We start from the raw sequence: 12303 nt of genomic DNA, 5'->3' as shown, positions 1-12303 counted from the left end.
AAATATAGATTGGAGGCCAAAATATGTATATTTTTGCAATTATCATGACGCTGTCGTCATGTTGGGGTAGCAAATTCAAACTATTAGCCCGTAGCGCCATGCATAGCACGGGTTGTTGCTAGTATAGATATATTACAGATGTCGTTATCATATTGGGCCTCTCTCCTTGCTAGACGGGTTTGTGCTGGGTTGAAAACATTTTCTATGAAAGTGGACCACAGAATTCGCCTCTCTCTCTCTCTCTCTCTCTCTCTCTCTCTCTCCTTGTTTGAAGAGTTATTAAAACTGGAACATAATTTTTAAACTTGTTAAGATTTCAAACCAAAATTGAATTTGTTTATTATTTAACTCAGGTATATGTGTCCCAAGATGTTAGTTGACTAGTTATATCACTCCAATTATGAAAGGATAGCAATATGAGAGATGCTACAACGCAGTGTGTGTGGGACCTTTGTGTTTTGTGAGAGGGTGTGTATTTGGGTGTGTGATTTTGGGTGTGGTTGTAGAATTTTTGTAGCAATATTGCCGCCTCATTGCAATATATATATATATATACTACATATATACAACATAAATAATGCAAGGATATATTTCCTCCGTCTTATTTTGGTTCATTTTTTTTTTGCCGTTCTTTCTACACTTATATCTCCTAATCTACAATATTTTTCATAACTTTGAAAACTTTGTATTATAGATCTAATCGAGAACTATCAAATAAGATTTATATTGCATATCTTTGGAGATTCATATTGGAAGATATAAGCGTTAAAAGAACGGCACGAAAAACGAAAATGAACAATCAAAATGGGACGGAAGGAGTAATAATGAGAGGTTTTGTTATAGCCAATTAATTAATATTGAATTACAACGAAGGTCGTCTTCATGCTGTCTTCTATGTATATGAACTGGAAAACGAAAAAAACAAGGGTCTTAATTCTTTGTGTCGGGGGGTAGTCAGACCATGGGTTTGGAAGTTGTATTTCGTCCTTAACGTATATACAGTTGTTGCATGTTTACCCGGCCATGAAGATAGTCTTGTCAAAATTAATTAATTTTCAAATCCGCGCGACTGTTTCGGTAAAATAAAAAGTCCTTCCTGAATATGAGTGCAAAACTAACCTTACAATTGAGTTGAGTAATTAATACGTATAGGTAAGTTCCCGCTTCCAGTGGAAGACTCTCACGTACCCCACGCATCTCTCTCTCTCTCTCTCTCTCTCACGGCAGTTCCCAACTTCCCACATACACCTTACCCGGTACCCACACACGTCAGTTCAACTGCTTCCCACCCCTCTCATTTCTAACGCTGCCTTATCTCTCCCTCTATCTCTCCCACATCCCACGAACCCACCACCACTACCATGAGGTAAGAAAATCTCTTTCTCTTCTGCTCCCGCTGATTTTGATTTCTTTTTTCATTTACGATTTTTCAATTCTTCTTCAGAAACGATCCCATGATTTTGTGGTGTCTTTTTCCATTCTAGATCTCACGTTGGGAGCCTATAAATCAGATATAGTACTCTTTGGTCTACATGATGCAATCCATGAAAGAGGTAATTCTCCGATTTTTTCCTTAGCCGTGATTTCGTTACCACCCCAGTTTTCTATGCATAAGTTGGATAGGAATGTGCATGGCTGGATTTTATAGTTTTAGTAATTTGGGTGAACAGAAAAGGGAAGAATAAGAAAGGAAAAGGAAGAAGAAAGAGAGAAGGAAGAAGAAAGAGAAACGTTGATTGAATTTTGTTTGCTTTCTTTGTGTGCTTTGGATTCTATAGTTTCAGTGATTTGGTTTTTCTTTCGAATTTTTCATATAAACTGCTAGCATAGGTGTGTTCAAAAACAGTAACCTGATCCGCGACTACCGCACAAGCTGACCTTGGCACATATTTGTTGTTTAATCAGTCCTATACTATGGGGATGATGTGTTGGGATTCTCCCATGTGTGTGAAGCACAAGATAATTTCCCATTGTCTACAGTTTCTTTTTTTCGTTCTCTTCTGCCTTTATTTATATTATTATTATATTGAGAAGGCAGAGAGAGAAAAAGGTGTGGGTGTGCAGCCATGTGAGGAAGAGAGTGAGGAGAGAGGGAGAGGGGGATCAGTTGTGGCCTCCCCGGAGAGTTTTTTTTAGGTAGCTTTGTATATGTGATTTATATATAGTGAATTTTTTTTGCTCGGGTGTATATGTGTGCTTGTTTTATGTGCGTAGAGGTGTGATTCAGGTTGGGTCTCGACCCAACAGTGGTATCTTAGCATGTGAGAGAAAATTGTGAGTTTGAAGATTTTGCTCATGTGAATGCATTTTGGAAAAATAATAAGAATAAGCAAAAGCCACTGTGCCGTGGGTTTTGTGCTTTTCGGTGGAAGAGAAAAACGAAAAATTGCTCTATATGGACCTTCTCAGCACTTGAGGAGTCTATTGTACTAGTGCAAATACTATGTGTAATTAGTAAATTGTTTGTCTTTATTTGCTAATTCAGGTTAATCAGGTTAATAAATATGCTTGCGCTATTGTTTCTCACATAGTTTGAATCATTGACAGGAGTTGATATATTGAACATGAATCCAGTATCGCGTGTGCTGCATGTTGTGTGTGCTACGTGTTTAAGTCGTGCTTTCAAGCACAGACATGCGCCAGTAGCTTTATGGGGAAGGCAACGTCAAGAGTACCACTCCTCTTCCGATCAAAGCTCCTCTGTTTCTCTCTCCTGTACCTCTCTTCCTCTCTGTTCCTCGCTCTCTATTCCTCTCTCTCCTCCACCAAATGTCTCTTCCGATCATCTCCCTTCAATCCAATCCAAACCCCTCTCTTTACTTACCCTTCCACCTATGGAGAACACAAATATGCCGTACCAACCCTTCGCCCCTCTTGTACTTCCCCTGTTTACTTCTCAGGTAGCAATTCTACAACAATTGTAAACAATTTTCCAATGAATTTACCCGAGTTTGTTTGTTAATCACTAAACCCTTTTCGTCCTTTTGTCAGATTATTGGATGGTTTTGAAGGAAATCCAAGAATTCTGCCAAAATTCCTCGGCTTTACGGCATCCGAAGTATATGCAGGGGAAAGCTCAGAGTTTTGGAGGAAATTTCAGTACCCAGAACAGGATTTCTTACTTCGACTGTTCAGATGTTAGATTGGAAATTCCTTGTGGATTCTTTAAGGAATTCCCAATAAGAAATTCTGGTGAATTCCTTGTCAAAATTCTTGGGAAATGGTGCCGTTCCGGTTTACCCACTTAAAAAATAAATATTTATTTATAATTTTTAAGTGTAAAAATAATAGACTTACTGAAATAAAAAAAAATATGCAATATGGATATTGTCTGATAGATTTTGATAAGATCTATCAAATCCTGCAAAACAAATTAAAAAATTATTTTCGTAAGCCCATTATTTTTTAGTTTGAAAATAGGTCTTTATTTTTTAAATACTTATTTTGAAATGTGAAAAGGACTTTTTTATCCTCTCTTTTTTTTTTTCCGTGATATTTGTGCCAAATATCTTCGGCTTTGCCCAGCGGAAGATTATACCATACTCATCAATACTCCAATTTATAGTGGAATTGTCGTAAATCTTGGTCATGGAAGGTTGGAAATAACTTTTATTTGTTCATGGAAATTGGGTAGTTTCATTGATTTTTCTTTGTAATCTCACATGGTTTTTCAAACTTAATGTCACATGTTTGTGGTGATTTCTAATAATTTGGCTTCTTCTAGATATTATATCCGATCTTTGATTGGTTTTTCTTGTTTATCCCTTAGTTTCAAGCCTGATCCTATCGATTTGATTGAAAAAAGAAATCAGGGATGAAAAATCGTGCCATAAATTGTGTGTTGATAATATATCTTCTCCCTCTCTTTTGTGCTTACATAATGGAGATCGAATCGGAGTTGTGCTATGAGTACCGACCGGCCGGGAGAGATTTCGTACCGAACGGCTGCGTTGGGCCGTCTCCGACCACCGGACGGCCGATCCGAGCCATCCAAAAATTCTAAAAAAAAAACCGAGGGGCCTACCGTGAGAATCAACGGCATCCGAGGTGTGTAGGGTATTTGATCCGAGCACCTCTTTTCTGTGTATATACACGTATATACATATATACACGAAAAAAGAGTGCTCGGATCAAGCACCTTACACACCTCGGATGCCATTAATTCCCAAGCAAGGCCCCTCGGTTTTTTTTTTTAGAATTTTTGGACGACTCGGATCGGCCGTCTGGTGGCCGAAGACGGCCCGGCGTGGCCGGTCGGTACGAAATCCCTCCCCGACCGTCAGTACCTATATCATTTCTGGATCGAATTGCAATGTATATTAATTTCAAATACAGTTATTTTCCCAACAATTTTCCTTTCACAATATTCGATGTTTGTCTTTCTTTTCTCTTAGTTTTATGTATATAATGCATGTTGAAATGTGACAAAAAAAGCCAAGTGTGGTGGATCGGTTGTTGCTAATATCGTCTCTTTCCCTGCTGTTTTGGCGCACTGCAGATCGAAATGCAATGGAAAAATGCAACGGGGTGGTCGTAGTCTCGGCTATATTCGGTGACCACGACAAAATCCGGCAGCCGAAGGGCCTCGGATCCAAAACCCTAGACCACGTTTGTTTCTTCATGTTCGTAGACAATTCCACGCTCAGAGGACTCAATTCCCACAACCTAATTCCCGAAAAGACTCGGGAGGGGAAAAAGATCGGTGTATGGAGAATCATCAGCGTCTCGACCGAGCATCTGTACGCAAACGCTGCTATGAACGGGGTGATACCAAAACACTTAGTGCACAGGCTTTTCCCAAACGCGATTTTTAGTATTTGGATAGATGCAAAGCTTCAGCTGGTGGTGGATCCGTTGCTTTTGATCCACGCACTTGTGATATCAGAGAATGTGGATATGGCTATTTCTAGGCATCCGTATTATATACATACTATGGAAGAAGCAATGGCAACTGCAAGGTGGAAGAAATGGTGGGATGTGGATTCTTTAAAAAGGCAGATGGAGACTTATTGTGAGAATGGGTTGCTGCCTTGGACTCCGAATAAGCTTCCCTATCCTTCAGGTATTCACACATCTTTAAAATCAAAAGAATAAGAAAAGAAACGCATTGAGAGAGCTAGCCTCAGAGAGTGCATAATACCCTAGCTCCTGCTACTCGCGATTTTTCAACCTACCCCTCTCCGCCTCTCGAGGTTTTGGAACTACTCAAAAAGCAATTCTCAAAAAGCAATTCCGTTCCATTACGTAATGCCCTGCTTTTCCCGAATTAGAGTTAATTGCATGGGATCTTTCAAACCATTTTGAAAGCAAGAGCATTTGAAAACAAGAATATTTGGTGTGTTAAATGTGACAAAATAGTATGGAAAGAACTTGAAAATAAAATCATAAAATCATGATAACAAAGAGAGGCATAATTCACAGCCCGTTTTTTATTTTTTATTTTTCTTGATTTTGAAATTCATTGCATGTTGTACGCTTTTATTTGAAGTCACTTCCTTTGTCCCATTTAATTTGTTTGCTTTGTACATTGCAAGTACTTATAAAAATACAGTAACATGCAATTAGTGCATGTCTCCTTAAAAATCTTCATGGGATTTCCAATATTACCCGTTGTTCTATATCAGTCAAATTGTTTTCAATCATTCGTGATGTAAGTTATTGAAAATTTTCACTTTTTTTCTTTTTGACTTTTCAAAAAGAGCAAAAAATTGAGACATCTCAACGTAAAGTACCAAGCAAACAAATAAAATGGGATGGAAGGAGTACAATATATGCTTGTTTACATGCAACTTACAACACATGCTTGAAAAAGTGTGTTCTTTGAGGATTTGGTTATTTGCCTGTATGAGCAATACTTTGGAAATTGGACTCATTTTGCCTTCTCTCTTGAAGCCTAGAGTGTCTCTAATGGATGGCGAAATTCATTATCAAAGCTATAATTACAATTTTGTATGATCTCTGATGAATTCGACTCCATTGGCTGGATTCATAGCCAAATTATTGGTTTTCTAAATCTTGTGTGAAAATTGGCACAAAATCTTGTGTCAGGCCACTCATTTTGGCTCCAACTAATTAAATATTTCCACCTAACCCTCATTTATCATATGAGAAACAATGCCAAACAATATGTTGTTTTGGCACTTTGGGCTCATTTGGCTTTAAAAATATAATAGTAGTAACTTATTTTTTGGTTGTATTCAAATTTTTTTTGCATTTGTTAGTTTTGCGTCAAATTTTTGTGACTTATTGACTCGTCTCTGCGGAAAAGTACTTTTTTTATTTATTTATAGAAACTCATAATTTTTTTCAAAAAGACAAGAATAAGTATAAAAAAAAAAACTGTCTTATTGACTTATTTTTGTCTTTATTCAAAAAATTATGATTTTTTATCATATTTTTTAACTTTTCCAATTCCTCTCAATGAGACGAATCAATAAGTTACAAAAGTTTAACACAAAACAAACAAATGCAAAAAAAAATTTAAATAAAGACAAAAATAAGTTACTTGATTTGTTAATCCAAACCCATCCTTCAAGTTGCTGAAAAATAAGAGTCTAAAATGTGCTCATTCGATGGTTGGGCCCGATTTCATGACTCTTTTGTTGAGAAAACCAAATTATCACTGCTTGAGTGTTACTGAAGTTACACTCAAAGGTGACATCTTGTGGGGATTTTCCGTAATCACTTGATTATAAGTTTTATTCTTTAACCTTTTTCGAGTATGATCTTTGGGTCCCATTCCCAGGAATTAAGGACCTACAATTGCTTTGTTAAGTTTTATTCTTTAACCTTTTTGTTTCGTAATTAGTATATTATTTGTTTTATGTGATAAGCTCGCATCCAGCAACATTAGATATACCGTATACACACATTTGTTAGTATATGTTTCCTGTATCTGCATAAGATTTTGAAATACTGCATACATACATTTGTTAGTATATGTTTTCTGTATCCGTATAAAATTTTGAAATTTTACTGTAGTCGTATTAGTATATGATGATTCCGAATGAAATTGTGTTTATGGGCATGCAGATGTACCGGACAGTGCCCTAATAGTGAGAAAGCATAGTATAGCAAGCAACTACTTCTCATGCCTCTTATTTAATGAATTGGAAGCGTTTAACCCAAGAGACCAACTGGCATTTGCGTATGTGAGGGACAAAATGAAGCCAGCAAAGCAGCTGAGGGTGAACATGTTTGATGTACAAGTGTTTGAACAGGTGGCAGTGGAGTACAGACACAACCTTAATAAACAAGGTGGGCCAAGTTCCAGCGGCGCAACAGCACAAGTCCCTAAGACAAAGAGGGCAACCTCTGATTTGTTTGTTAATGGTAGTTGTAACAGGTGTGATGGGTACCTTTTAACAATGTGGGGTGAATCCCATGATTGATTGCTTTTTCATTTTAACAATTATACACAAACACTTATGTACATTTACGAAGGGGTGAGGGCTCATCCCTTTCGTAAATGACGAAGGGAGCCCCCTTCGTGAGTGTGTGCATATAGTGTATGTGGGGCTCACCTCCTTCGTAAGTATTGTGTGTAGTTGTAAAATTATTGTTTTTATTTTTTGATTACGTTAGGAAAAATAGTACTCCTATAAATTTGCATCCATTTTTTTTTTTTGTACAAATACAACTTATTTCTTATTTTAATATCTGAAATGGAAATTAGTTTTTTCACCCACTTTTTGTGCAAATACGCGTACTTTCTGTTTTATTATGTGGAACCATGAAAGTATTCTTCGAGGTATTAATTCATAAAAGAATGTTAAAAATTTACATAAATAAAGCAAAATAAGATCTTATATATAAATAGAAAAGAATGTAAACCACTCTTGACTCTGCGTAATTTACTGGCTGTGAATGGATAGAATTTATAGAAGCTAGACCAACCAACGAACTACTTTTATATTTCTCTAAGGAAAAGTTGATAAACAACACTTGGCACATGGCAGTACACTATTATATTTGATTAGTTGAGTAAATCATTTAGGATGACGAGCCTGCTTTAGTTTATATTCATATTAGGTACATCGCGACGTGCAAAGCATCATACCCGTTGAATTGAACGGTGTTGAATTTTTTCGCAAATATAGGCTGCATAAGTTTGATGTAGGATTTCATACACAAAAGTAGGGTTTTGACCATAGTATGTTGAAGCAGAGAGATTGAAGCCAAGCTATAGGTTTAATCCACCAAGCTAAGGGGGAATCCTCAAGATGGTAGTCAACTTTGCGGGGGGAATCCTCAAGATGGTAGTCAACTTTGCCTCATAGGTGATTGAAATTTTGCCTTTCGTCCAATTGGTCTCCTGTTGCAGCTGCAAAAATAAAAAAGAGAGAACTTTAAAGTTACTGGATTTGAAGGCAAATCACATTGAAAGCCATCTTTAAAAAGCAAGACAAATTTGATAATACCTTTATGTCCATACTTGATCATTATAATCACCAACAACCATATTGATAACAAAATATCAAATTGTTGCAGCTTGATCATGTGCAAGTTCTAATAACAAAGTAAAGTAACTCTCCTCTTATCTCAATAATTTAAGCTCCCATGGGTCCATCCCTTTTTATGCTTCCTCACCATGGCACAAAAATCACTCGGGCCTAATTGGTACTTTTACTTTTGCAGTTGATTGAAAATGGTCTGAGGAAAAAAATAGCTTCTCTCCCTTTCACTGTCCCAAATGCATAACTCAATAGTCAAGGAGAGGCGGGAAAACATCTCAGAACTCAAGATCCTAATTAATAACTCAGAACCAAAGATCGGTGTACTTCGCCCGAGCAATGCAAATAATGACCAGTAAACAAAAGAAAATGTCTGTAATATGCACAAAGTACATACAAAAGGATAACATGATCTGTGTTCCTTTGTCCATAACCTGGGTGAATATAGTGATTGCAATAGGAGCATCATGATTGGAACTAAGAAAATAAAAATCATAATAGGGACGGCTAGAGTGTTTCCCCTTTCATTATACACATAATTCCTTCTCATTTTTGTGTCTTGCTGAAATGTTGGTTTCAGCAACTAAACATCAAAAAGCTCCAGGAGAAGATATTTGAGCTTCTAATCATTGATTTCCAGCAGTCAGAAATTAATTTCAGCAAACGATTTTAGTAATTTAAGGCCTCAATTATATATTCCAGATTTTGAACATATAAAATAACTCACTTCTATAACTAACTCAGCATCTATAAGCAACCTTTAAACAATTCACTTGCTCCACCAATAACAAAGATTTAGGCTTACTTTTGTCTACCAGGATTAGTAATGAATTAGTTAATTTGTAGCTTCAAGACAACAAATTTCATAGTGTAAGCCTTCCACCTTTAATTGAGAAGACATTAAAAATCATTCTCTTATTCTTTTCGACTCTCTGCTTGAGTTAACCCACATACATCATAGTTGTTGGAAACAAATATCTTGAATGTGACATCATATTTGTTTTTGCAAAAGTAAAGTAGCCCTTCTGAAACAACAATAATTACTCAAAGCTAATCTTACAAACATCCCAATAATCATGAAAATACTTCAACTCACACAACCAAAAAAATACATTCCAGTTAGATTTTCATACTTGCCTGATAGCAAAAATTCAAATGTCAATGAAAGAAAGAGGGAACAAAGAGAGGAAAAGTACCTCGGAGGTCAAATATGGCAGACAAAAGACGCAAACCCCTGAAAACATTCTCAAAAAGCAGCAATGATCAAACCCCTTCCTTGAAAGCCTATTCAAAATGAGCGTAACAGAGACTATAAGCAAAATAACATTTTATTGATAGAAGGCTAACTACTTTGATTTGGCAAACTACCTCCAACATTAAATAATGTGACCAAACTTGATCATTCTTTTTCTATAATTAGATTGAACAAAAGAGGAGAAAGAAAGAAAGAAATTGGAATTGGTAGTGAATTTAGTTCCCCAAAAGAAAGTTACAAGTCCAAGATAAAATAGAGAATGCACAAGAGTTAAGAGTTGATTCTATCCTTTCTACAGTAGTCAGTGATTTGGGAATAAACTTTTTCATTCATGCATTGAATCATGTGTCTGTTGGGAAATTGAATTCCCAAGACCCAGTAATGACGCTTACAGATTAGACAACAAAAATTATAAAACCCTATATAGCGGAATTAGGGTTTTACCACAACTCCTGCATCATGAACGCTAGTTGAACTTGTTACAGCACATCTTGCTGTATGCCACGAATACTGCTCGACCATACCTTACGATCTTCTACCGTATTCCCCACACGTTTAGAACACGAACCGAGTGTGGACTCTTTCGTGATCTGTTTGCTCTCTCTAAGCCTGCCTCTATTTACTGAATAATAGAAAAACATCCAACTGACCTAGAGAGCATAACGTGTATATATAGGGCTACGATAGGGACCTAAGGAGTAATAAATCTGGGCTCCCAGTGTAAATAAGAAAAAACTAATCCTGCCAGGATTCTATTTCTTATTTCACTAATTATAATTCACCCCACTACAGAATTATAATTGCACTCCCGTCCTTATCTCAATTATATTACGAGCTCTATGATATTAAATACTTATTAATCTCCCCACGTTAAGATTACAGATACCCGTTGATTAAAATAAATTACTAACAGTGTCCACATATCTAGAGTAACAAAACAAGTAAAGCTTTTTTTCTTGTCGATAAAATGACAAGTAAGAATGCATTTCAAAATCCAAAAGATTTGCATTAGAAGATTTAATCAGCAAAATACATTCAGAAAATATTACGAGTTCTTTGCTGAAGTTGTGATTTCTACTTTTTGCTTCAATCTCATATCCAGGAACAAAAGCTTGGAGTATCTTCATCCTATCATTTATATTCCCCCTTTTCACCTGAAACTCACATGCAGCAAAAGAAAACTTCTATTGGCATGAGTTGCCAAAAAGAGAGACCTCTACAAATGGGGGAGAGGAAAAATACCGAAATCTTGGCCTTTACATTCAACACGAGTCTTCAAAAGTTAAGGTTTTGTTCTTCTCCATTTCCTATCAAAATAGCCTAACCAATTGAGCACTAAATAGGCTAGGAAGCCCCAATCAACAGGTACGAAACCCTAAACGAGCACTTCTATAACACACCACTTCACACGGGAAAACAAGCAGAAAAAATACAAACTTTATTCAAAGACAACTTCCAGCGGAAATCACAGACATATACATCAAGCCCAGAAAAATTAACACTAACAAAGACATGCAAATCGGGCAAACAAGGGGTATATTGGAGATCTATCAAACGTAAAGCAAAATAAAGGGCATATGAGATCTATCAAACGGATATAGAAAAATAAACCAGATGATGAAGACCTAATTGCGTTCGGATTTATAATCGTTTTGCGTCACGATTGAGGTCCTGCACATGCATCTGCACTTTACTCCATGGCTTGAAAGCGGCCATGGCAGTGGGTTAGTCTTCTTCTCCGGCTAGGAGGCCGTCCGTGGCGCTTGGAGATGAAGGGTTTTGGTGAGATGTGTCGGTGAGATTCTTAGTCATCTGATCGATGGTGTTGAGAGAGAGAGAGAGAGAGAGAGAGAGAGAGAGAGAGAGAGAGAGAGAGAGGTGGAAGAATGGCGCTGGTGTGTACTTCAGTAGGGGAGGAGGAGTAAAGTGGAGGGGAAATTGGACGCATGTGAACCACGTGTAAGGCAAGGCCACGTTCTCAATTGCCCCCCAATGAACTCCTAATTACCAAAATAGGAGAGAGTGAATAGACTCAATTACCCTCAACCTCTAGCCTTGTTGCTGTCTAATTGAGGGGCACAATTGTCCAAATTGGACCAAAAAAGCCAAGCGAAAAATCACCTAAACCTGATCTTCTTTAAGAGAGGTAGGATAAAGAAATGGATTAATAAGACACTTGTATCCACTTAGATTTTTTTTTTAATCCGTATCCACTTAGATTTCGATTACCCTTTATTTGTCGCAAAACAAATGACAATTTTTAATTGAAAATAGATAATTTATTGTTTTAAAGGCCATACCATCCCCAATAGAAAGTTTTATCATTCAATCAAATGACCTTCACACTATAATTTTTGAAAAAATGATGGGATCAAATTTTTAGTTATTTCCCATTTTTTGGGTTCTTCCTGGCAGATTCTAAATTGCGGTAAGGGATGGCATGAGGGGGCAGAAGTACAGACACAATATAGAAGAAAATGGGAGACAAAATATAACTAATTCGGTCTGGTGACTGATAAACTAATTGATGCACTACTTAAAAAACCACATAGCTAGAAAGAACAAAACATAAAACATGTAATATTGAAAGAGCAT

At 36.7% G+C, this 12303-nt stretch overlaps 1 protein-coding gene and 1 long non-coding RNA gene across 3 annotated transcripts; one reads left to right on the top strand and one right to left on the bottom strand.

The window, feature by feature from the left end:
• Positions 1–1187: 1187 nt before the first annotated feature.
• On the top strand, positions 1188–7627 carry LOC131316519 (alkaline ceramidase TOD1). 2 transcript variants are annotated; one of them, XM_058345920.1, is made up of 6 exons: positions 1188–1366; positions 1485–1553; positions 2633–2900; positions 2992–3192; positions 4499–5062; positions 7033–7627. In XM_058345920.1, exons 2-6 carry the CDS (start codon positions 1533–1535, stop codon positions 7389–7391), a joined length of 1413 nt encoding a protein of 470 aa, XP_058201903.1. In that variant the 5' UTR covers positions 1188–1366; positions 1485–1532; the 3' UTR covers positions 7392–7627. The 2 variants fall into 2 exon arrangements, with proteins under 2 accessions (XP_058201903.1, XP_058201904.1); XM_058345921.1 differs by lacking the exon at positions 1188–1366 and having other exon boundaries at positions 1479–1553; positions 2548–2900.
• Positions 7628–8239: 612 nt separating this feature from the next.
• LOC131315936 (uncharacterized) lies at positions 8240–11475 on the bottom strand. The gene is made up of 5 exons (XR_009196941.1): positions 11334–11475; positions 10758–11110; positions 9650–9737; positions 8421–8683; positions 8240–8314 (listed from the first exon to the last, which is right to left on the bottom strand). It is a non-coding gene; the product is annotated as an uncharacterized LOC131315936 (long non-coding RNA).
• Between the last annotated feature and the right edge of the window lie 828 nt (positions 11476–12303).

The sequence above is a fragment of the Rhododendron vialii genome, chromosome 2a, assembly GCF_030253575.1.
Source record: "Rhododendron vialii isolate Sample 1 chromosome 2a, ASM3025357v1".
Taxonomy (NCBI): Eukaryota; Viridiplantae; Streptophyta; class Magnoliopsida; order Ericales; family Ericaceae; genus Rhododendron; species Rhododendron vialii.
This window is presented reverse-complemented; position numbering and strand designations above follow the sequence as displayed.